Raw genomic sequence first — 25,317 nt, 5'->3', positions numbered from 1 at the left:
ACTCGTGATCGGTGGAATTAATTTAAAATAAATGTGGGTCAATGGATTATCAAAGCCCCGAATGAGGCGGCAAGAAGAGACACTTACCCTGGATACGGGAGCCTGGCGGGGGGAACCGCTACCATAGAGGCCTACACACGGATAGTTCGATGAACACATGGCCAGTGCAATGACTCGAGATCAGCACTCTTTTTCCAGGTAGGCAGATCTAGGGAGAACGGGCACAGGGGGGAACAGTCATAGTCCCATTTAAGGTTTAATAGCAAAAACGTGATCGGGCTCCTCTGAGGCCCCCTAGCATCCCCATCCCCTGGGGAAAACTTGTGCAAAGTGCCGGTCACGTCCCATGCCTCTGTTTTGGTATCTGTATCTGTGGTTGTATCTGTGCCTGCATCTCTAGCTCCGGTGTCATTCGTATCTGTAGCTCAGCTTGGCCGAAAGCCCTGCCAAAGCAAGTTAGATAAGTCGCGTCCCCCGGATAAATCTTGGCCATATTCATATTCCGGGAGACAAATTGATAATGGGCCCAAGCTTTATTGCCGCTCTGCGGGACGGGAAGTCGCTGCTGCTCAGGCTTATCTCGAGACCTCGCTGGTAAAAATAAACGAATAAAAAATAAAAGCACTAAGGTAAACACTTAGACGGTCGCCTCGGGGTGTGGGTGGTGGCTCTATCGCCGACCGATTCGGGTTCGGCAGAACCAGAAACATAACCCAGCGGAAACTCCGGTTTCAGTGTGGGGTTTGTCCCTCATTTTCAGCAGAACCACCTACTTTTATAGCAGCTCATGAAAAATTCCTGGAATTGGAGCTTCGCAAAAAGGGAGCCATTTCGTCAATGGGGAATTTCAATTTTCTAAAATCCAATGCTTCTTATGAGCTAATTATACCTACCTCTATCTACCTCTGAAACTACTCAAAATATGTTCTGAGAAAAATAAACTAAGAAAGTGTTTCCATGGGGATTTAAGGTTTTCTTATAATCAGTTCCCATTAATCAGTTCATGCATTAGTTATTATAAACATGAGCGTTCCCAAACTCAAAAATAATGTGATTAAAATTTTCAAAAAAAACCCAGAGCTTTACAGAAAAATATTTTGATATTATGATATGATATTTGATTAAGAAGTGTACTCTGATCGTTTTCGATTAAATATTACAAGTTATAAAAACATATTTTGAAGTATAAGCCGACCTTTAATACAAAGATATTACAGATAAACTTCAGAGGCCTCAACTTTTCTGTAATTCTGTAATTCAAACTATTAATAATGATATTAAAATATATTGTATATAGCTCGGAGACTCCGAAATTTTCACTTTGTTGGTGGTGGTTCGAGTTATAGAAGTTCCGTTGGAAACCCGAACAAATCAAACACAAGAGTTTCTGTTTTGAAGTTTGTGTTTTAGTTAGTTCTGTGTCACAATTAAATTTCATTTGTTTTATACCTTTGTTTTTGTTGCTTAAATTGCGCTTTTATTTATTTACTTCGGTTTTTGTTTTTCTTGCTGAACAATTTACAATAAACGCGGCCGCTTTTTGTGTTTTTTGTAGTTTTCCTTGCTTGCAGTTGTTGTTGTTAATTTAATACTTATTGTTTTTGTTGATGTGTTTTTGTAGTTTTTAGTAGTTTTTTGCTCTTGCTGCGGGCTAAACCTAAAAAGTTGTTTGCTGTTGCTTGTCGTGTACACGTACATATATCGAATATTTTGTTGATTATTTGATTTAATTAGTGTTCTCCAAATCAGAGGGAGTAATCCCCTGCTAACCCTCAGTTGTCCATCGATTTTGTTAGAGTTTTTATAGTTTTCGCTACATTTAATGGTTATTTTTAGGTGGGGGCGTTGGAACAGTAGAGGGGGGAAAACAGTTGGCCAACAGTTCCTATATGTATATACGTAATTATATATAATCTGGCAAACGATAACAGTGGAAAGCCAAAGGAAATGTGTGTGAGACGGGGGATTTCCCGGTTTCTTCTTTTTCTAGTTTTCGCTTCGGCTATTTTGAAATCGATTTAAATTTGTCACTACCAACACACAGACGCACATCGAGATACATGGTATATATCGTACTTTATAGTATTACTTTCGCTTTTTACGCTTATTTATCATTACTTTTACTGCTCTGTTACCTTTAATGAATTCTGTATACCTCATACTGTATAGTAATAGTTATTATTTGCTTGTTAATTTGTAGACACCATTTACAATTACAATTACAGTTACACTTAGATAGACACACACAATGCGATCCTAATAGATACATTAATTCGCCTCGGGCCTTTCAATCCTCTCCTCTTCAGGCCCAAAAGTAGGCAGCATGAGTGCTCGAGTGTGGTGTGTGCAAATTACATGTGTGTTTAAATAGTTCCAAGTTCCGAGTTCCTTAGTTTACCTAAGACTAATTGCTATTCCGAAAGATCCCAGGATCAGTTGATGTTTCACATAAACATGGTTATTTAGCTGCGCCCACTTTCATACAGTTGTGGTCAAAATGATTGTAGAACTGGCATTTTAAGATAGTACGAAGAATATATCCCCTTGCGGCGATATCTATTTACAGTAAAGGTAAACTAAATTGAAAAACGTTGATCTAGAAATTCCAAATTGCAAACTTAGTCTGAAAGAAGGCCAATGAAATCAGCTAAACAAATTGAATTTTTTGGATGCCTTCAGGACAACTTCTAAGACCACAAACTTACAGATGATTGCTTTTAAGAGTTCTAATATTATACGTTTGTCTTAATGTTTTTTTCGGCACTAATTAGAGTTTCTCCCTAGCCCCCACTGCTATTGTTTTGACCACAACTATACTAGTTATATGCTCGAGGTTTACCCCGTTTGTCCAAGTCCGAAAATGTTTAGAGCAGAGATTTTGCTGAGAGAACCAAGTCGGCAGGCCATCCCCAGTTCTAAGCCCCTTTATTTTTTCGTAAAGCTCACTTGTTTTTTGTTTGTTCTAACTTCCTATAAGCTATCACACTTTGACCCTACCTATCCTACTACTCCACCGCCCTGTCGCCCTCTCGTCCAACCGAACTTGGTTCTCGCCCTCCATTTTCCAACCTTCCCACATGCGGCTATCCGTTTACTGTCTATTATTAACATAATATTATTCTAAACATTCACTAAAAACAAAAACATTTTAGCCTCTTCCTCTGGGTCACACACACAAGACGGGCACAGTGAGCGGCAAAAAAATATTATGATTAAAATCTTGGTTTCTTTTTAATTTTCTGGCGTCTTAACGATATGTGAGTGTGTGTGTGTGCGCGGGTATGCAGGTGTGTGTGTGTGAGAGAGAGAAAAAGGAGTGCTGAAAAGAGACGGGACACCTCATCACGGTGCTAAAGGAACTTAATTCAACGATTTGATTTGTTCACATTTTTCAGATGGGTTTTTATAGGGGTGGGGTTCGTGTCGAAAGCTGTTTAAAATGTCACCGGCTGAAGAGGTGAATTGTCATCGATAGCTGACAAAAGACGCCTGGCTTGTTTGGCTTTTTAATTTGATAGTTTACGTGAGATTTCCGCCCTGGCTTCCTATTCGTTAAGCTTATTCTCTTAGTTTGAATATATGTAAGTACCTCTTAAGTTCGGGGATTTTCTGCATTTGCGTAGTTTTGGTGTTTTCGGTTACAGTTTGACATTTACTTGTGGTTTTTCTCTTTGGTTTTTCTTCTTATTTTCTTGGTGTCTTCGATTACGATCGTTATGTTTTCGGCTAATAGTTAATAATTCGTATTTGCTTGTATATCATGAATATGAGAATAAGGTCTCGGCGGTTGTTGGTGTTGTCTTTCGTCTCAACTTTTCGTTTACGGTTAATAAAATAAATAAGGCTTTACAAAAAATCGATAGAAATTTTAAAACAATTATTGAAGTGCCCTTCAGTAGTCTTACAATTGAAATTTTACATTTTGAACTCATATTTTTGTGGGGAATAATAAAAGGCATTGCCGCATCACTACAATGGTGTCCAAAAGTATGCAACAATGTATAGCGTTGATACTTTTAGGCGTCCTGATGTTAAAATATTGCTATTGATTTTCTTAAGACAAAGGAGTAGTTCCCTACTCCAGAATATAAATCCTACCTTAAGACGACAGCAAGTAATTGTTTTAAAATATCCATAGACTTTACGCAAAACCTCAAGTATTCGATTTTTGTATTCTTATTTAGGCCTTTGGCAGTTTCTTATTTCATCTTAAATGGTGTTTTGCTTTTTGTCTGATTAAGAGGGAGACGGCTAGAGAGTGAGTTGTATACCGTGGGGGATTTTAGGGGGCACTTTGAGGTAACGAAAAATCGATCAACGTACAATCAAATACAAAAATGGCAATAAAAAAAAACTTCAAAATCTAGAGAACACGCGACACAGTGGCAGACAATTAAATAAGTAACAACGTTTAAGAACATACAAACTAGGCATACATATGAGTACCGAGTGAGTACCTAGTGCACATGGTAGTTCCCCTGCCCGAGGATTCAGGGATATGGATCCTAGCCGACTGCGATGACGGGGAATCCCCGCAGCGTATCTCAACGTTTCACCCCGAAAAGATTCGGTATGGACTTGATCTTCTTGCGCGAGCAGTTCAGGTAATCCTTGTACATGTCGGACCGCAGATACCGGGAGTACGAGTCGCTCTTCATCAGGTGGTAAACGTGCGAGGCGGCCACGTCGAAGCACCATCGGTTCGGGCCGCTCGGCGAGTTGACCGCTTCGCGGGCCAGCTCCACCGACTTAGAGTCCACGTTCACCGGACAGGGGGCGTCGGGGGCCAGGAACTCCTGCCAGATCTTCTGGATGGCCTCCTTGATCTCCGACTGCGGCAGAGCCTTCATCTCCTGCACCGATTCCCAGAATCTGAAAGGGTTCGAAGAGGTATTATAAGTTAGCATCAAGAAGTCAGAAACATAAGTGCTGTGACAATGTCTTGAACAATAAAAAATTTAATTATACCTTGAATAGTGAAATAAATTTAATTGACTTATAAAACAGCTTAAAAGTATGCAGTAACCAAATCGACCTTTCATTCGAACTATATTGTTGCATACTTTGAGACACCTCTAATATGCCTTATTGTTGCATAATTTGAAACACCTCTCATTATCATTTATAATGTGTAGAATATTTAAATTTTTACTTTGTATCCCTTTCTTTTTATAAAAAAGAGGCTTAAAATATTTTAGGAACAAGATTTGTAAAAAGCAGAATCGATATCCTATTTTTAGAAAAAGATATGCTCTCTTTAAGCTTCTTAAGAAAATATAGTTACAGCGGTGTCGCTACACAAATCTCTAGGGCTTAGAAAACTCTTTTACTTGTCATATTGGAGTTTAAAAGTATGCAGTAAATAAAGAAACTTATGATAAAATTAAAATAAAATAAATTACATTTTACAATGATTTCAAACCCCTAAAAATTGTTATTGCCACTTACTTGAGGTTCTCGCCGCTGTACTCCTTCTCCAAAAACTTGGTGAACTGCTCGCGACCGATGGCATCGTTGAGCAACTCGCGCAAACTGAATGCCCAGCGCTTCACGCGACGCACAGGAACTTCTTTGCTGTGGAGCGGTAAATCAATTTTAAATAAATTATTCGGAGTCTTAATATATATCTGTACTATTGGAAATATATCTCACCTGTTCTTCTCCGTATCCCACATCTCAGTGCTGTCTGTTTGCCAAGGGTTCGGCAGCTCCGGCGAGGTTATAAAGTAATCGAACTCATTGTACTGATCGTAGTAGGCAACCAGACTGGGGAAGATTGGATTGAAAATTAGCGATTTTCAGCTCCTATTATTTATTCGCAACTTACGCCTCGGCCGCCTTTGACACCTTGATTGTCCGCCGCTCGAGCTTCTGTTTGCGCAGGGCGATGATCCGCGTCAGCTGCTCGACGGGATTCTTGGCCAAGGAGGCGCCGGCGGAGCCCGTTCCGTGGCTGGAGCCGCCCCTTCTGTAGGCCTTCTTAATATCAATTTCGGTGGTGTTGACGCAGCCGGGCATCGGCCGGTGGACGTCCCAGAAGGCCCGCTCCTGCGAGTCCAGCACCTTCCGCTCCAGCTTGTCCCGCTTCTTGGCCACCTTGCTCTGCGATTCGGCCTGGAAAAATATGTTTTATAAAATTATTCACCGGTCGACAAAAGAGATTTTTAAATGAAGAGCTTTGATAAGTTAAGACGCAACATGTACTTTTTGTATGAAGAATGTGTAACAATTTAAGACCTACATTTAAGTGGTTAACATAAATGGATCAAATGATATTTAAAAAAGTGTAGTTGATATGAAAGAAAACTTATATTATATATACTTATATTCAAAATTTAAATTTTATTTGCATTTATGGTGGACATAAAAATTGATTTTAAATAATTAATTCCAAGGAATTATTTATTAATTAAAATATTAATTTAACGAAAACTGCAATTGTAAAGATCTAAAATAATTATAAAAACATTATTATACAGGTTGACACAAATATTTAAATGACTTTTATTTATTATAATTATTGAATTACCTCAATAAACATAATAGTTTTAATCAATGTCCCCAAAATGAAACGTTCTTTTAAACCTAAAATTTAGCTTCTCAATCAATACTTTCATCTAAAAAAAACCATAACTTATTTGATCTTTTTTTATTTATTTATATTCACTAGAAATTCGTCTTGATATTAAGGACGTTTCTTCTCAAAAAAGTTAAAAAAGAATTCTCGAACATATGCGAAAATTGTAACTTATTTGATATCTATTTAAAGTGCACTTCATCTTAAAAAACAAACTCAAGACAACTTTCGTCTTGATATTAAGAACGTTTCTTCTCAATAATGTTAAAAATGATTTCTCGAACATGTACAAAAATCTTAACTTTTCAAGATGATGTGCACTTTAAATAGAGCTCAAATTTAAAGTGTAGTTCATCTTGAAGAACGAACTCAAGGAAACTTTTGTCTTGATATAAGGAACGTTTCTTCTCAAAGAAATTCAAATGTGAATTCTCGAACTAAGAACAATTAGCCTTGGGCTTTATTCGTTTATGCGTCAACTTTACCTGCATAAATATGAACTCCCACTTCCTGGAGAACATTTTCTGCAGCTTGGCCAGATTCTCGGCCTCGTAGTCGGCCAACTCGAGTCGCGTCTTGTTCTGCATGGTGCGCTTGCAGAGGTAGACGGCGTAGTCCGTGTTCTCGGGCTCCCAGCAGTTCGAGGGCCAAAAGTAGGGCGTCTGGAATCTGGGAGAGAATTGTTATAGACCGGGAGGATCTCGCAGCTAATTCTAAGTAGCACCCACCTGTAGAAGGTGCCGTCGTTCTTGACGGTCAGCGCATGGTCGTCGATGGGGAAAAGGTAGCCGTGCGAGCTGAGCAGGTGGGCGAAGTGCAGCGCCTCCGTCACGTCCTCCACGTCGAAGTTCTTCAGGATCCAGGCCACCAGGTCGGCTCCCGTGAACACCGACGGCACCTTGCTCATGAACGCCTTCACCGTGCGCACGGCCACGCCCGTCGACTCCGCCTGCATCTTCTCGATAATTGCCTCCATCTGCGGGTGGAATCGATTCAATTATTGCCAATTAGTGGACTCACGTGCAATCAATATATTGGCAAACACAGTAGGGCTTAAGAGTCCTTTTAAAGTTATCATCAAGCGTTTAAATTATTTTGCAAATGTAATTTATAAATTAAGGGGTTTTCTTAATATTTTGTTAATAATGTTTTTGTATTTCCAAAACTAATACTTTGCATATACATTTCCAGCCTTTCCGGAATATTTTGAATCTTGTTAGATTTTCAAAAATCTTAATCACTTTAAAAGTAAAATAAAAAATAAAAATAATAAAGCTATATAAATAAATATAACCAATCATTCACAATAAATCATTCAAAATCCATTATTTATTTATACTTTTTTTTTAAGTTTAATTTAATAGTATTAAAGCTAAATTTAAAGTGATATGCTTTACTATAAATCAATCAATATCCATATTTTATTTTATTTTTTTAAGAATTCAATTTAGTAGTATTAAGGCTTAATTTAAATTTAAATTTAAATTTAAATTAATTAAAATAAAAATAAATAAATAGATTAAATATTTTATAGCTTTCATTGCTGAAATATTTTAATCTCACAAGTTGAATATATAAAATCCTGGGGAATTAAGGTAAAACTCAAAATCTGACAGTGGTTTGCATTATGGAAGTAAGACTGTATTTGGCATAATATAGAGCGTTATGTTACCTTTTTGTACACCAGTATGTTGGGGGCATCCTCGTTCTTGCCGCCGCGCTGATGGTGCGACGTCGCTGGGACCGCGAGGGCGGAGGCGGTGGGCGGCGGCGGCGGCTGGGCGGACGACTGTCCCGCCGCCTGCTGCTGCGAGTGGGCGTGGTGGTGGTGGTGGTGGTTCCCGCTGACGGTCAGCAGGCCGCCGCTGCTGCCGCCCTGCTTGGCGCCCGCCGCCGCCGCCGTCGACGAGGAGGTGGCCGAGGAGGAGGACGTGGTGGTGGCGGCGGCGGCGGCTGTCTTGGCTCCCAGGGTTGTGCCTGCGGATGTGGATGTAGATGTGGTGGCTGCGGATGCAGTGCTTGCTGGCGGGGAAGCCACCGAGGTGGCGGCTACAGCTGCTGGTGCTGCCGACTCCGTGGCCTGCGCCGATGAGGATGATGAGGAACCCTCGGTTTCCGGGAAAGCACTACCGTTATTACTGCCATTGGGCAGGGGCGTGGGCGAGGGGGTGGCTGTGCCTGCGCCTCCTCCTCCGGCGGAGCGGGGCTCCTCCTCCGGCGGAATGGCCACCGCCAGCGGATCGCTGCTGTTGCTGCTGCTGCAGTCCGTCTTCGCCGGCGCCGCGGTGCTGCTGGCATTGGTGGCTTGTGTTTTGTCCGCCTCCGAGTTCATCGTTACCATTTTCTCGAACGGCGCTCCAGGGATATTTGATTTCCAGAGCTCTTTCTATTTTTAAACGCAGTGTGCAGGGGCGTGGGTGCAGGCTGCTTGGCGAGACGGGGGCGGGGGTGGTTCTGCTGCTCCTGCTGCTGGTGCTTCAAAAGGGGGTGGTGGTGTTGTCCCAGCTCTCCTGTGTGCGTGTGTGTGTGGATCAATTCGATGGCTAATAGAATTTTGTTCAGCTTCTAGGGGTCATTTTGCCCTTCCTAATGCCATTTTCCCAGCGCTTTCCAGCCGCTCCTCCGCAATTTTCACTTGGTTTTTCCTGTTTCTGGTTTTCCGTGCCGTTTTTTCCTGTATGCTTGAAAGGCTTAGGAGTTATGGCACCCACACACACACGCACACAAGGTGATGAATTGTTTATTATGGTGCCCCAGCAGATTTTCTTGTAGTCCTCCTATTGTTGCATAGGTTTTTGAAATTTTTCTAATTTAATATTTGTTATATTTTTAGCAGGGATTTTTAAAGTTTTCGCTTGCTGTTGCTGTTGCTCCTTGTTCCCTCTCTCTCTCTCGCTCACTCTCCCTCTCTCGCTCTCGCACGACGTGTTTTTTAGCTTTTAGCCCGTAATCATTTTACGGCCCAAAGTCAATCGGCTCCTTAGAGCTTCCTGCTGATATGCCTTCATCGATTTTTCGTCCTTCCTACCCCATAAGCGCGCTCTCGGCCCGCTCTCCCGCTCTCTATTCGTCCTGCGCGTGCGCAAATACCGTTGTTTACATCCAGCCAGCTGTTGAGTATCGTTAGCGAATAACCGATGTGCTATCGATAACCTTTAGATCGAAAATATTGCATGCCCAAGGGAGGAAGACGCTGAAATATCGATTAATTATATCGATACGATATTTTCTTACCTGGTCCATTAAAAAGCACTCACTATTTTCAATTTGCTTTATTTCGATAATAAGAATTTGAGTCTACAAATTATTTAATTCGTTTAAAATTAACAAAAAAAAATATTTTTATTTATGGTTTACAAACTAAGGATAAATTTTACGCATAGTGTTTATTAGTTGCATAGCGTGATTTTAACTTATAGTGACCTTAGTTGTTATGGCTTTTATACAAAGTTTTGCAATGATTTCGGAAAACATTCAAAAACAGATTACAATAAATAGAAAAAAATAATACATATAGTGTGTGCAGGATAAAACAGATAGCTACGGCTAAGCGAAGAGTCCTTCGCTCCTACAGATATCGATAAAGTTCACATACACACGGGTATGTGTTTTACTGCCCCTAGGACTAAGTGGAGTACGTAGCGCCTACTCTCGTTTATTATTTACATAGGGTTGTGAATATGTTTTACCGCATAGGCATATAGGTTCTTATATATGGTATAAATATATATGTATGTGTGTGTTGTTGCACCCCTGCCAGCGAGTGTCGATTTATATCGATTGTCTATCGCTTTCAAGACGTTGGCAACAGGATCGAATCGGGGTTTATCTCTTATATGACCAGCTCTACATAACGTAACTATTGTTAGTGGTGGCGAAGAACGCGAAACAGTGTTGGATTGAGCTCGATTGGATTTCGCTAACTAGATGTTAAATGAAGTCGAACTGGGAGAAAAGAAGCTGTATAAAGCTCAACCAATTTTGAGATTAAATCAATTCCTCAATGTTTTCGATTAATGTTCAGACCCACAAACACTACTTGAAAACATCAATCACAAAATACAGAATGTTGAAGTTCGAAAATGAGACCATTGTCGGGCTGCGAATGAAATGGTATAGAATGAAGGGACGATTGCTACATGGAACGATTAACATTTTGTCGTCTAGGCTGGGATTCGATAGCGGATTGGCCTCCCTATAGATCACATTTTGACACTACGTTTATCAATGACATAGAAACCATCATTATCGACATGATTACTCGGATTACGATACACTATTACTGCTGCTGCTCCCTCGACTGCCTCACCGACCGCTCCCTGTCCCGGTCCCGATCCCGATCCCGCTCCCTGTCGCCCCACAGGGGCTGCCCGCTCTGCGCCTGGTAGGACAGCGGAGGAGGCGGTGCCGCCAACTGGGCCTGGGGCACCAGTTCCGCCTGCGGATTGAACTGGTTGTTGGTGTTGTAGTTGACGAGGATGTCGCCGGCGAGGCTGTGGCCGATGTTCACGCTGCGGTCGGGATAGCCCTGGTTCTGGGCCTGCACCTGGATGGGCTGCGACTGCACCTGCTGCGGCGGCTGCGGCTGCTTGTTCCGCCAGTGCTTGTGCTGGGCCACGGGCACCAGGCGGTACAGGGGCTCCGCCGACGGAGCACTCGGGTAGCCGGGCACGTAGTACGGCGGGTAGTGCGGATGGGGGTGGGCATGGGGATGGGGGTGTCCCTGCTTGCTGCTGGGGCGCACCCTCTTGAACTGCGGCGGAGGTCGCTGCCAGAACTGCAGGGGACTGGACTGGACGGGCGATGGGGGCCTCAGCTGCTGGGGATCGTCCACAAACTGGGGCACTGGCGTGCTGTAGATCTGCGGCTCGTAGATCTGCGGCTGCTGCTGCAGTTGCTGGAGCTGTTGGAGCTGCTGGTGCTGCTGCTTGCCCACCCGGAAGTGGCGTCCTGGCAGGTAGGAGTCGGGCGGAGAGGCCTCCAAGGATGCATCCAGCTGCAGCTGCTGCTTGCCCACCCGCAGGTGCCGCTGCCGCTGGCCGGGAGGCTGGTAGACTATCGCCTTGAAGGCGTTCTGGTCCTGCTCGTCCGCACTGTAGTTCACCATGGGCAGGAAGGGCTGCTTGTCGAAGTCGGGAGCCTGGAAAATCGAATATATCAATTTTCAAATATGCATTGAGTATTTCACAAAAAAAAGCAGCCTACAAGTATGCAACAACTACCCGCCCTTAACATTTACAAATTTCTGCCGTACCGTTATAAGCTTCGCCTAACTGCTCATAGATGGCGCTTTGCAAAATTGACATTGCAAACATTTTTATTGCCTACATTACAGCGCATAGCACTTTAAATAATATTAGTAATAATAATATTAATAAATATTTGTGAGACGAAATTTAATATTTGAATAGCACTGAAATGTTTTAAGTATTTTTATAACAAAAAATACATTGATTGGGGTCATCGGAAAAGTTAATAAACACTATAAACCCAATTAATGATTCTTAATCAAATCTAAATAGTTATTCAAAAAATAGTAAGTGTATTTTTATAATCAAAATGTATTTTTTAGAAATGTATTTAACATTATTGATCCTTGAGTAGAAAAACATAATTCTTCACTGAATCTAATCACTGAATTGAATTTAATATAAAATTTAAAATTAAATATGGAAATATTTATATAATACATTTCTCGTTTTAAAAATTGTGCCAGAAATTGCAGTACATTCTTGTTTCTTTAGTATATGTCAATTTATTTTATTTTTATATATTTAAAAAAATATTTAAAAAAAATATTTACTATCATCTTGAATAAAAAAAACATTAAAAAAAAGTTAAAATAAATTACCATCTTCACCAGTAATAGGAACAGATTTATAATTCCAGTCGAAACCTACTTTAGTTCGATATTTTTTGTGGACTAATTATCACCCATTACCCTCTTTGGTTCCCCCGAGGACTCACCTGGAACCTCCCCGGACTGACGTTGACTGCTGCCGGGGGCGAGATGAGGTTGCTCCTGAGCAGCTGGCCCAGGGAGGCCTCGTACTCCGCGTGGAGCTGCAGCTGGGCGGTCCTCGGCTTGGGCGTGATGTTGACCACCTCGGGGGCCACGTCGTTGGCCGGACTGGGGGACGCCTTGTAGTGCTGCAGGTGCTCCCGCTGGTGGTGGTGCGGGGAGCCAATGTTGTTGTGGTTGTGATGGTGCCGCTTGGGCGGCTTGGTGGCCAGGAAGTCGTCGATGACGTTGGACTTGATCGAGCCCGGCTGCCGCTTGGCCTCGAAGTACTCGTAGTAGATGGGGTTGGACTTGGAAAGCGGTGGGTCCAGCGGCGGCTCCTGGCGACTGCCCTCCGTGGAGCTGGGCACGAAGACCAGCTGCGGTCGCGGCGTGTAGTTGACGGGGTAGATGGGTATGGGCACCGCCACCGGCACGGGCACTCGCTCCACGTACTTGGGTGAACTCTGCCTGGGCGGCGGCGGCAGGTAGGTGATCCCATTGTACTTGGGCTTGTACGAGGTGCGGATGGCCGGCAGCTGCACCGGCGGCCGGGAGGTGGTAGTGGTGGTGCTGGTGGTCGTCGTACTGCTGGTTGTGCTGCTCGTGGTCGTGGTGCTGCTCGGGGTCGGGGGTCTCCTGGTCGAGCCACTGCCCTCCAGTCGGCTGAAGTGGTCCGGGGGCGGGGGCAGAACTATGCCCGGCACCAGGGGACCCGGTGGCACCGGGTTCGAGTAGTTGCTCTTGTAGACAAACGTGTAGGCCGGCGGATAGTACAGCGAGGGATCGTCCTCGTCGAAGTCGCTGACATTGGCGGGGAGCGGGGAATCGCCCACCAGCGAGCCGTTCCCGTTTAGTCCGTTGATCAGCCAGGGACCCAGCAGCGGCGGGGTCCTCAGCAGACCCTGGGACGCCACCGAGTCGTTGGGGTAGAGCAGCCAGGGGGCGTAGGGCGCCGGATAGACGTAGGCCGGGGCATCCGGGGAATGGCTATCGCGGCCGCCGGCCTCCGCGGACTTAGCTGCCGGAGATGCTGCAGTCGCTCCCGTCCGGGCAGCAGGATGCGATGCGAAATCTTCACCGGCGGCGCCTTGGTGGCCCTGGTGGTGGGCTCCCTTAGCGGATAGCGTTGCATTGCCAGCCGCCGGACGGAGGATCTCGAGTTGATTATCTCGGATAAGCTGCAGCGGCCCGTGTGGCTCGAGCTGCACGGGAAAGGGAGGCGGCACGGCCGGATTCGCCGGCAGCTTGATCTGTCTCCCGGGCGCATCGTAGTCGTCGATGGCCGGCCAGGGGCCCTGCTGGTTGTCGCCGGCCTCCTCGTTCAGGGCGCCGCCCTTGATCACCAGCAGGTGGTCCTCGGCCAGCCAGATGTCCTCCTCGTTCAGGCCGCCGTAGTTGCGCTCGTTGTCCAGCGGCACCTCCGAGTTGCGGGCGTAACTCAGCACTCCCGGCCGCTTGGGCACTCGGCGAAACAGCTCCTTCTCGATCAGGCCGTACTTGCCGTCCCGCACCTGGTCCGCCAGCGTCTTCTTCTGGTCCTCCTTGGGCGGCTTCTTGGCCGGAGCCTCCGCCTCCTTGCCGGAGCCGGCACTCAGACGCAGGATCCCGTTGTCCCAGTTGTCGAAGTCGTCGGGTTCGTTGAGCAGGGCCTCGTCGTCGTCGGACTCCTGCCCCCTGAAGGGGTTGGGAGTGTTGGACCGCGGGGGAGGCAGTGGGCTGGTGGCTCTCGAGGTGCTGGGCGGATTACTGAATCTCGTCGGGGCCGCTGTGCTGCTCGATCTGGGCCTGGTCGAGGGCTTGGCTAGTCGGTAGCTGCTGCTCGTCTTGCTCCTCAAAGCAGGTTGCTTTGTGGTCGTCGTCGTCGTCGTAGACGTCGTAGGAGAGGAGAAGGAGGAGGGTGTGGTACTCTGCGTCGTGGAGGGTCCATAGCTGGAGGAAGAGCTGTTGGCGCTCACCGCCGACACCTCGTAGGTGGAGTGGCCCTGGGCGTTGTGGATGTGACCGGCCACCAGGCGCTGGATCATGCGTGGCCTGGAAACGAGATCGGAACGGGAATCGCAATCAGGGAAGGGACTTTGCCACGGTAAATAAATCAAAAGGCGGAACCCAAAGTGGGCCGACTTATGGAAATTCCATAAAAGGAAGAGAGCCAATCATATGGTCCTTGAACCGAAGACTGTAATACCTTACAGATCTGTTAACTTGTATATTATAAAATTTGTAACAAATTAGCATTTATGGCTTGCTTTTTGGAGACTCTAATTAAAAAAGATCAACCCAGTCATATTTTTCTCAATTTTAAATAACTATATTTAACTGGGTATCTAAAAGTTACTCCGTAAGTAGCTAGATCTGCCGAATAAGTGTACTCGTATATAAAGAAAAACCGAATCGTTTGCTGTTCCTAATTCAAAGGGAAATTGTAGTAGAAATAGTAAAAGTTATACCCTGATAATGAATACCAAATTCCAAGATCTGTCCCTAAAAGTTCGATATCTTTAGGATCTATAAAGATTTTTAAGTGTTGTAATACCCTATTACCTAAATACTTATAAAAATGCTACCCAGAATTAACATTCCACAAATTTAAGTAACATAGCAAACTAAATGGTTTCAAAGATACTAATAGATGAATGACAGTGTTCCATAAGATACTTTCTATCAAACTATCTACCTAACTGTCTATCCTAACCATCTCATTGCTTTAAATTACGGTATTACTTACGTTTTAAGTGCGCCTCGGCTGGAAGTGGTACTGGACGTGGAGCTGGAACTGGAGTCGAAGCTGGAGCTGGGACTGGAAGTGGGCGCGTAGGCGTGGTAGGGGGTGGCGGTGGGCTGGGCGGACTGCCAACTGCGGCGAATACTGGCTTCCGGCGTGTCGCGCGGTTGTCGCGGCCCCCTCACACTCCCCCGATCCCTGGAAGACCTTCCAGCGGCAGGAGTGGCTGCCGTTGTTGTTGTCGTACTGGAAGTGCTGCTGCGTCGTCGCTGCAGCACCCTAGCCGTTGTTGGTGCTGTGACCGGCGGCAGTGGCGTCGCCGCGCTGCCACCGCGCCCGCGACTGCGAATCGGGGTCACCGTCGCCGTCACATCGATCGACTGCGTCGTGGGCGGACGACGCTGTCGCGGCGCCCTCAACGTCGGCGCCTCTGTGCTGGTCGTGGAGGCAGCCACGCCCCCCGTCAGCCTAGCGGGCCCCAGCCCCTCCGCCTGGAAGGCGACGCCGCCCCTGCCGCGCTGCCGCGTCGCTGTGCTGGTTGCTGGTGTGGTCGGTGTGGTCGGTGTCGACAGCGCAGTCGACGCCAGCAGAGCTATCACTATCAAGTGCAAGGTTAACGATGCCATCTGCAGGAGGAAGCACAAGGGTTAAAAGGGGGTTATTAAATCGGAGAAAGGTTGGCGTTGGTGGTGTGTGCACTTTACAGGGAAAATCCCAATTAAACAAGGTTATTAGTTCCCCGAAAATATTTCAAGTTTCATCATTGTATTGCCATTTTAACACTGCTGGAACCATAAATAACCTATCAATATTTTTATGATGTGATTAGGATGACTATTGGGCACACAAAATTTAAGAAAATGTATTAGTTTGTCAGATTTGGTATTCTCTAAATAAATTTCTTAATAATTTCATTCGCAATTTTATTCACATTTGAGAATGGCTAATATCCAATGCCTGAGAATCTTGTAGGTTAACTAAGAAGTATTCTGCAGATACATAAATCAAATGATATGATGACGTCAAAATTTATATCCGTTAGGTTGTTATCTATCATTCCTTATAATAAGTTTGTCAAAATGTGCTACGGCAGTTATCTAACTCCTGGTGAGCAACACTATCTTTACTAAATTACTAGTTAGTTTTTTAATTCCACATAAAGTAACGTACTCAAATATTTTAAAAACCTACCTGGGCTAAGGACAAAAACTCGCACCTTATTAGCATTATAATAAAGTAATCTAATCTAAAAAACGCATTGATCTTGCAATTAATTTAGATTTAAGTGTTCGAATCCCTTTAACAATACCCCTACGTTTTATCTGCAGACAATGGCTCAAAGCTGGCTTACTCAGCCGTTAATCAATTGGAAACAGCAAAAACCAGCGAGAAATGGCAAACCGCTCACAATCGCTTTTGTAGTTGTTGCCAGCGGTTAATTAACATGAATGAGCGGATAGCAATAACAAAAACACGCCGCAAGTTTCAAGCACGCGTCGCTTGCAACAAAAAAAAAACAGACAAAAATAAAAAAGAAGACAATCGAAAAAACCTGAAGTCAAAATCGTTTTTCCCGATGCACTTGAGCGCATCGCTGGGAAAGGAGGGGTGCGATTTTGAGCTGTAAGTACGCGAATTTTTGGGCATTCGATTGCATAATTAAACTAGGAAGCGGCGAGGAAATCATGTTCGCAGCACGGGGAAATTAAGACAGAATAAATCAATCTTTTATTAAAGTTTAATATATTTTTAAACGGTTTTTTTGATGGAAAATCTGTTTATTTTGATTAATATAGTAAACTCACAGAGATACTAGGAATATAAAGTCCGAATAAATCACTACTTAATTAATATTAACTTTTATTTAATGGATCTTTAAAAAAATAAAACGACTTTTATGAGAAACCCCATAGAGACCATTCTGGGAAAATTAAGTCGGAATAAAACATTATTTAATTTTAGGAATCTCTTATAAACTTAACACTGTGTGAATTTACTTCTTTAAAATTGCGAATGATACGAGTTTTTTTCCAAGTCATTTATATATATATATTAGCCAATCGAAAAAGTCGAATTTTCGTGAAAGTCTACTTCATAAACATCTTACCCTTGCAAAACAATTTTTTTTTGATGCTAAAAATGTATCTTTAATGAAAATGTTTAAACACTTATAAAAGAACAATAAAGTTTTTAGCATAGAGGTTTTTGCAAAACTGTTTTTTAATTTATTTAAAAATGCCTTTGCTTATATTTTTGGAATGGGCGATCTCAAAAACATTTTTCATAAATCATACAAAATATTAGCAGAGATTTTCGAGATGTTATTTTTGAATTGCAATTCCACTGCCGACTAGTGCACATGTCATTATCTCTTCCACAAAAGCTGTAACTGCTTTATTTACCATGGAAATACGAGCACCAGAGACCACTCCATTAAAGTGTAGTTCCAATTACACCTTCAAGCCGCCTTAAGTCTGCTTCTTGAGCCATTGGTGGCCCAGAGAACCTAGGCTTGTCCGCCCATCAATTTAATACAATCCAATTCGATGCCGACGGGGCCCGTCACTTTCGACGCCCCGAAAATGCCAAAAGCGAAATCAAGGACGGCGCTCGAAGAAATCGAATCATAAATAACATTTTACTTTTGGTCGTTTGGTCTTTGTGTTTTTCTCGGCTTCTTGTCGCTGGGCATTACTCATACGCGCCGTGGCTAATTGACCGAAAACGCGACAGGTTGAAGACTTTTTCCCCGTTTTTTTTCGGTTTTTCCATTTTTTCTGTACATTTTTTAGGCGCCCACAAGTGCAGGCGCCAAGCTTAGAGCGCTTTTGTTGTTGGGCGCAGTTGCCAAACCCCGAAACAAAAAACAATGCAAAGTGCAATAAAAAAGTAGAAACAATCAAATGGAACGTGATCCGAAGCCGAAAAAAACTGAAACCGAAACCGAGTCTGCAGCCAAGACTAAAACTCAACCCAAAACTGGACTTGGACTGGACTTCGCTAGGAATGCGTTGTATCGTGTGCCTTGCGCCTGTCCACTGCGCTCCAATTTCAGCCCGCATTTCGGCTTCACCTCGCTTTTATTTTATTCGTAGAACCAGCAACGGCTGCCAAATTGTTGTTTGGCAATCAAAAAAGAAGTTAAGACAAAGATCCAGCGAAATGAGTGTGTTCGGCGAGACCACGGGGCTGAAATACCCTCTAAAGGTTCGTATTTTGTGTGTATTTCCTCTTAGATTAGTTCTGAAAATTTCGGTATAAATATTAAGTACTTGATTTTATTTACGAAACTGCGTAAAAAAAGCCTAATTTAATCGGAACATATATATCTTAAGCGAACCTAAGACCTACTGCTGCTGTAGCTCTTTAATAAATCCTCTGTTAGCTTAATAATAATAAATTTGAAAAGATTTAAATACAAATAATATTTTCTTATATCGAATGTATTATAGGAATGTTTTAAAAAGGTTTGAGCACCAAAAGTACCTTTTTATAAGTAATGTATATAATAATATATATAATAATAATATATAACATAACAATATATAATATTATCTTATATAGAACAAATTCCTCTTGTTTTGGCTTATAGACCATTCGACATACCCCTGAGGTATAGTTCGCTTGGGGCGCAGAGTATCATAAACAGTAAATAATGAAAACTGTTCGCGTGCGCAGTGGTCGGTGCCTAACGGTGTCTGTAGTGCCCGATCCAGCGATCCCCCCCAGCCCGAGCCCCGAACCCCGAAACCAAGACCCCAGTGCCCAGATCTGCGATCTGCGCCACCACCAGAGATTCGTCATAGAGGCGACCACGTTCCAGGCCAAGCCTTGGAATCGCCGCCAGCCTCTCGGAGGCATTTTTCATAACCGCAACGAGGGTACTGCAAAGTGGCTTAATTTTCGAATTTGGCATTATTCGGCCGGCGATCACGGGCTTAGGCCTAATAAGCACAACTTTTTCGCTAAGAAATGGTAATAGAATTAAAATAAAACTTACAAAATATGTATTTGCTTGCAGTCAGTTCAAAATAAGGGTAATAAAAAGTAGACAACAATTTTGATTAGCGGGCAGTAAAAATCCAATTATCATAGCCAAAGTTCCAATACCCTTCACGATTTTATTACAGGACATATTCCCCTGATCAGTTAATACTCTTTTCTTAGGTATATAGAATCTGTATTATAGACACATTAAGATACACGATCCTTTATGTTAAAAGCCGATGAATATCCTAAAAACCGATACATTTCTTGAAAACCGATCAACTTCTTTAAAAAACAGATAATTTTTCTTGCCACGGAATTGTTGTCATATTTAGATTGATAATTCCTATGGCAGCTATATAGTAATCATCCAGTAATGTTAAAGATGAACATACTTATATGCGTTACAAAGTCGTAATCAAATTTATAATTTTCGGGGATATATAAACTGAATAAATTTACAAAGCTTCTGAAATACTTGCACGACTTATAGACACATTCAAAATAACAACTAATTATCTCAAAATATTGGTTTCTTAAATTAAATCAGTGATATGAATTTTCAAAACCATGGAGTCATTAATACTCTACACAAAATCTATATTATTTTATTTTTATATAACCAGTTAAAAAGTATCTGAGATACCAGATTGCATATTCCACACTCAAGCCGCACTTTAGTCAAAATCCATACTGTCTATGCCGATTCAAGGGTATCCCAGTTCGGTTCCCCTGAGACCGCCTGCCTTCCTACACATTTTTTTTCGCAGGCTCTTGTGCTTTTGAATGAAAGGCAGCGCTGTTGTCTTTGGCTATTGGCAATAAATAATTCTTTGTTGCTGCTGCGCCCGTTGCTTTACTTAAATTTAATTAGTTTATTTGAAAGCAGTTTGGGGCGATGGTGTCATAGATTAAATTGGACTCGATTCATTGTTGCCCCGCTGTTCGTGCTTTTTGCCCAACTCTACCTAATTGTTCTTGTTACCTCTGAATTATTTCCTAGACATTCCTCTGGCTGTTCTCAATCCGAGGAGTATGCCCACCAACTCTATTTCCGCAGCACTTCGTAACGCGACACAACTCGAATGCGAACTGATGATTGGAATTGGTGGGCTTTCATTTTTGGGGGTGGATAGTACGGGATTCGGGCTTAGAATGGGCCAACGGACGCTGTGCTCTAATTAATAGCCGGCCAAAGAACAATGGAAGTGCCCACAAAGGGTCCCAAAATTAAGCGTAAATGCTAATCAAAAATATATAATTCATGCGGGGATTTGGAGCGGAGAAAGAAATTTTCCGTGGAATTGTGTGGGCCAATAAGCGATCCGAACTGGAGTTTTGTAAGTTTGGTGGGGCGTAACAGCCGCACCGAATCGCAGTGAAGGTTAATCGGCGATGGTCGGTGATCGATAGGAATGGAAAGGTGCAATGGTCTGTGGGCTGAAATATGGTTATGGTGCCGGTCATTATTAAATTAATTAGGCTTGAATGGGCTTAGCAAATATAAAGCTGTAGTTAATTCAAGTACCTAAAGCCAGATTTATTGATTATTTGGCGAGGTAAAGACGGGCTGCTGGACTTGCATATTGCACCTGAGGCTCGGCCAAAATTAAAGCCCGAATCGAGGTCTTAACGTGGCGAAAAGTAAGTCACTCGGCTATCGCAGGCCAAAATCAGAGACAGGAAAATGCCAGGCGGCGGAGGAAAAAATGAAAAGCGCCACGAGTCACTGTGGGGGCGAACTACCCTGGATATCGTACCCCCAAGACCCCCTAAGACCCCTCGAGACCCCTACTCCCCAGCTCCAATGTTGGGACATGCTCTGCAGGTTCCCCCAGCCGATCGCCGGTTTGCATACATATTTATTTAGCCGCCAAAGCGAAATATCTGTGCTGTTGTTTCACGTTGATACCTTTCGGTGAACGCCGCTCGCAATGGTCTGGAATTTTAAATAAATGCGATTTAGTTGTGCAACAATTCGCCTTGCTTTACTTTTTCCCCCAAACTTCTCTCTATTTTCTTGGACGCCACTTGCTACGCGAATTTATGGTAAATAATTAAAGTAACAAAAAAGGTGGCTTGTAGACAAGACACTAACAAAAAGGCAGCAAAATCAGGGCAGCACGGCTCCGAAATACCCCGTAAATATTGGAAACGGAAAATGCGGTATCTGCATTATTATTATTGTATTGTAAATGATCCAGAAAAATAATGAATTAATTAATTTTCAAATTATTTGTTCAAAAGTTATCTGATTTGAAGCCATTTTATGGCTGACAGCACTAAAGCTGCCATCCAGTCAATCCGATATTAAATTGTGAGGCAGCGGTTGGTAAAACCCATGGCTTTTACAGGGTATCAAGGGGCCTGTCACTTCCCGGCTTTGCGTAAGCTCTTAACAATTTTTTATGAAGTATTATCGCTGCTCTTTCGTTGGTTTCTGTTTCTGTTTATTGGCAACGAATATCAAGAGGCACTCGTTGTATTAACCAACCCAAGACACCGGCCAGCAATATACACAGCCGGGCTTAACATAATAGTTATGTTTCTATGCTCTTGAATAAATAGTAAGTAAGGTAGTTACTCATTAACAAAATAAATAATTCCACAAAGTAATATTTAGGTAACATATTGTTACGGCTTATTATTCTTATCCAAAGATTATGCCAAATCATTTCTAGTTTTAAACATTCTTAAAATATTTTAAGCTTTTTAAACCTTAAATATAACAATTAAACAAAATTAAAATACAAATTTTAACTGAAGAATAAGAATAGATAAACATATACTGTACTGTACTCAAACTGTTTACGAAGATTTTTCAAATTTATTTGTAAACTGTAGTTTTAAAAATGTTATTTAAATATTTAAAAATAGCTAAAATATTTACAAAATGGTAGATATAAATTCTATATCAAGTCATTATATTTTTACAAACGATCAAACAATAAGCAAAAAGATAAACTGTTTTTTCTACGTACACCTTTAGCATTATCCCTTTGCCCAGCACTATTATGCTGGCCCCGGCTGTGGGCACATATATTTCATTCTGTATTCCGTCGGCCTGGTGTGAAAGCGAGAGTCCGTCGTCGTTATTATGGGTAAAGTTATGCTCGGCGCGTAACTGGGCCAGCAACAACAACGAGAAATGTTTACAAAATATTCATTGATTTAAAATGTGGTATTTCTGAGTTTATTGCCATGCTTTTTGGGGGAACTTTTGTTGCTGTTGCGGGTTGATTGATCAGGCTGCAGGGTGATGCAATTATGAGGGAGTTCGTTTCTGTCTGCCACATTTTCGAGTTGAATTTCCCCCGGCTTGCGACGCGGCGTATGCGTAATCTTGGCCAGGCATTCCTCGAATTGCGCATACGCCGCGTGGACGGCGGCCAGCGAAAGAAGTATCGAAGCCTCCATTAAGCGGAATCTTGTGTCATTTGTGTAGCGACATCGGGCGTGTCGTTGGCTCCAGTCGAAAATGGCAGAGCCAGCGCGAAACAAGCAGTAAAAAAACACTTGATTGGAGGGGCAGATCGGCGGAATTGGGGGCTATAACCAGGGGAACTGGGCGTGGGAAGCCTGCAGCCAGAGCCAAGCCAAACAACTTCATTATGCAAAGTGCCCAGAATGCCCCTCGTCGTGGCTACCCATTCGCCCAGCCCCCAGCCCCTAGCCCCCAGCCCCCATTGCCATCATGATTTTGCCCTAATGACAAGCTGCCTACTTAGCGTTATATATATTTAGTCTGCGGACTCTAGTTCCCACTTATAGAGCCGTTCGATTCGTGTGCCAGGAGTTCAAGCGGAAAGGGCGACGGCATTTGGTTCGATTTTATGGGAACAGAATCGCTATCTTGCGGCATTGGGGGCTTTGAAAATAAATATTGTGGGCAAAGGGACTACTTGGAATGGTTCGATGGAAATAAGAGGATATAATGGATTTACAGAATATTATTTTACAAACACTTTCACCTTTGTGTCTACCCATTACCCCTACTACCATTCCAATTTATTGTCAGCTATTCTAATTGATGTGACACCCAGTCCTCAACTCCTTTCTGCACTCCACGAAGTGTTCCCACCTGAAACCGCCAATGAATCACGCAGCTCCCCCGAAATCGAATCGCCCGCGGGCCGCGACATGCAACACATATTGCATGTTGCACGTTGCATGTTGCTGGTCGGCTTGGCCGGTGATTGACACCTTTTAACTACCGTGACGCAATGGGGCGACAACAGCCGGCTTTGGCAGCCAAGTGACACATTTCCACGGGCCTCGCCGCCACCCGACCGGCCGACCACCCACCGGCGCTTCCCAGGGGGAAAATAAATGTGGCCTCCGCGGAAAACTCGAGTTTCGTACCGAATTTTCTCCCGATAATCTATAATTATAATTGCCACTCACCGGCGGCTCAGTGCAGCAAAGCCAATGCAATTGCCCAACTGCACTTATGCAACCTCGCTCTGGAATGGATCGGATTGGATCGATCGACTATATGGCCCCGCCCCGATCGAGATGTGGACGTCGATCTGGATCCCGATCTCGAGGGCCTCCCGTCGAGCGGAGTGTGGCGCGATTTAGTCTTTAGTTAGCATAATTCGCTGTCTAATTGTCAACGACAGGCGAAGAATGCGGTTTGTACACTGGGAAAATGGATCTATTTTTTTAACATGGATTGAAAAGAGAAATGTTAAACTTCTGTTTCTCAAAACGAGATTAGAGCTGAATCAAAGAAGGCGCTATTCCCATTATAAATGTTAGTTTACCAATACACTTTAATTTTTGATTATATAAATCTCTGATTAGGTATTGAAATTAAATTGTAATTGATTAATATTTTTTCAAAACTTTTACTGCTTACATTTCGTTTCATCAAATTTGTCTAGATTCTAAAATGTATCCGAAAAATGGAGTACTTCAGAAACGATTACCCCTCGTTTCTTTCAGTGCACCTACATGGCTGTCATTGTCAACACATTTTTGCAATGTGGCTCGGTTCCCATTTCCAATTACAAAGGCCAGCTACACCCACCGTCAGGCTGGGACGCAGCATGATCGACTAATTACTATATGTGCCGCCGGTTATAGCGATCGAAAAGCGATCATGTCGTCTGAGGGACAACCAGTGCGATAAAATCTAAGCAGGAAACTTGAGGGAGAACCGAATGGGGATTGGACAAGGGGATTGGCTGATCTACGGAACACTCGCCTGTGAAAGTTGGAATTACGAATCTATAGGATTGGGTGTTTGCGGCAATAACTGCCAATAATTAACTCTTAAGCACGGTCATTATGTGTTCATTAATTTTGTTTATTGGAGGGGAGTTCCTCTAGCTATTTATGTTGTACCATAGAATCATTGTTGGCAAATGAGCTACTAAGTAGATGCTCAATTCGAATTCATTCCAACTTTGGGCTCTCGATCGTCGCCCCCCTCACCGCCTCGACGGCCAAAGGTTAGTGCATTTCCGCTTCCGCGGGCCAAGTGTTTTTATTGCCACCTCTGATTTCCTTCTGCAAACTGTGCAGTGAGTTATTTTCTCTTTGTGCAACTCACCTTTGGGTCTTGAGATATCACAGAATGGTTTTTGTGCATAAGAAAACGGCGACACTTGCTGCTGCTGCTCTGGTTGTTCCTCAGGTTGTCGTTCTTGGGTATGGTCGTTGTCTCTGGGGTCTCTGTTTTGGTGTGAACCAAAAGATTTCCAGCAATTTTCTGGCTCTTTTCGCGCTTGGCCTTTGTGCTTTTTGCTTTTGCTCCACTTGGAGCTGGCGGAGCCGGGAGTTATTTACGCTACTTTTTTATGATTTTCGCAAATTACTCTTCGTTGGGCAACTTTTGGTTGTTGTTACTGTCGTTGCTGCTGGACACATTTCCGTTGGCAGCAACAACATGACGCAGCGTTCTGACCGTCAATCAGCGAGCTGCAAGAGGTTAGAGAGACAGTGGGTAATTATTATCGAATAAAAGCAGGCTGTGAATATGAGACTTTGTTGATCAAAGCAATTGGCTGGGGCCAACAAATG

At 43.3% G+C, this 25,317-nt stretch overlaps 2 protein-coding genes across 6 annotated transcripts in view; both read right to left on the bottom strand.

Annotated features, from left to right (window-relative positions):
- Positions 1–1,450: 1,450 nt before the first annotated feature.
- LOC108033219 (regulator of G-protein signaling 7) lies at positions 1,451–9,567 on the bottom strand. Its single transcript, XM_017107482.3, has 7 exons — positions 8,250–9,567; positions 7,306–7,553; positions 7,063–7,246; positions 5,828–6,114; positions 5,653–5,766; positions 5,449–5,574; positions 1,451–4,872 (listed from the first exon to the last, which is right to left on the bottom strand). Exons 1-7 carry the CDS (start codon positions 8,916–8,918, stop codon positions 4,545–4,547), a joined length of 1,956 nt encoding a protein of 651 aa, XP_016962971.1. The 5' UTR covers positions 8,919–9,567; the 3' UTR covers positions 1,451–4,544.
- A 267-nt stretch (positions 9,568–9,834) lies between these two features.
- The window catches only part of LOC108033184 (atrophin-1), a 36,893-nt gene continuing 21,410 nt past the window's right edge, over positions 9,835–25,317 (bottom strand). For 3 of the 5 annotated variants that reach the window (XM_044093349.2, XM_017107426.2, XM_044093350.1), the window contains 4 exons: positions 24,848–25,215; positions 15,307–15,929; positions 12,545–14,612; positions 9,835–11,717 (listed from right to left, as the gene is read on the bottom strand). In XM_044093349.2, coding sequence (XP_043949284.1) covers positions 10,857–11,717; positions 12,545–14,612; positions 15,307–15,929; positions 24,848–24,886 — 3,591 coding nt within the window. In that variant the 5' untranslated portion in view covers positions 24,887–25,215 and the 3' untranslated portion in view covers positions 9,835–10,856. The remainder of the gene's footprint in view (positions 11,718–12,544; positions 14,613–15,306; positions 15,930–24,847; positions 25,216–25,317) is intronic. The other 2 variants (XM_050888671.1, XM_044093351.1) reach the window with 1 other exon arrangement.

The sequence above is a fragment of the Drosophila biarmipes genome, chromosome X (genome assembly GCF_025231255.1).
Source record: "Drosophila biarmipes strain raj3 chromosome X, RU_DBia_V1.1, whole genome shotgun sequence".
Taxonomy (NCBI): domain Eukaryota; kingdom Metazoa; phylum Arthropoda; class Insecta; order Diptera; family Drosophilidae; genus Drosophila; species Drosophila biarmipes.
This window is presented reverse-complemented; position numbering and strand designations above follow the sequence as displayed.

Coding starts and splice junctions, on each gene's coding strand:
- LOC108033219 (XM_017107482.3), bottom strand. CDS start 8,918: ATGGTAACGATGAACTCGGAGGCGGACAAAACACAAGCCACCAATGCC. Junction 7,554..8,249: donor ACATACTGGTGTACAAAAAG/GTAACATAACGC, acceptor TTCCACCCGCAG/ATGGAGGCAATTATCGAGAA. Junction 7,247..7,305: donor AACGACGGCACCTTCTACAG/GTGGGTGCTACT, acceptor ATTCTCTCCCAG/ATTCCAGACGCCCTACTTTT.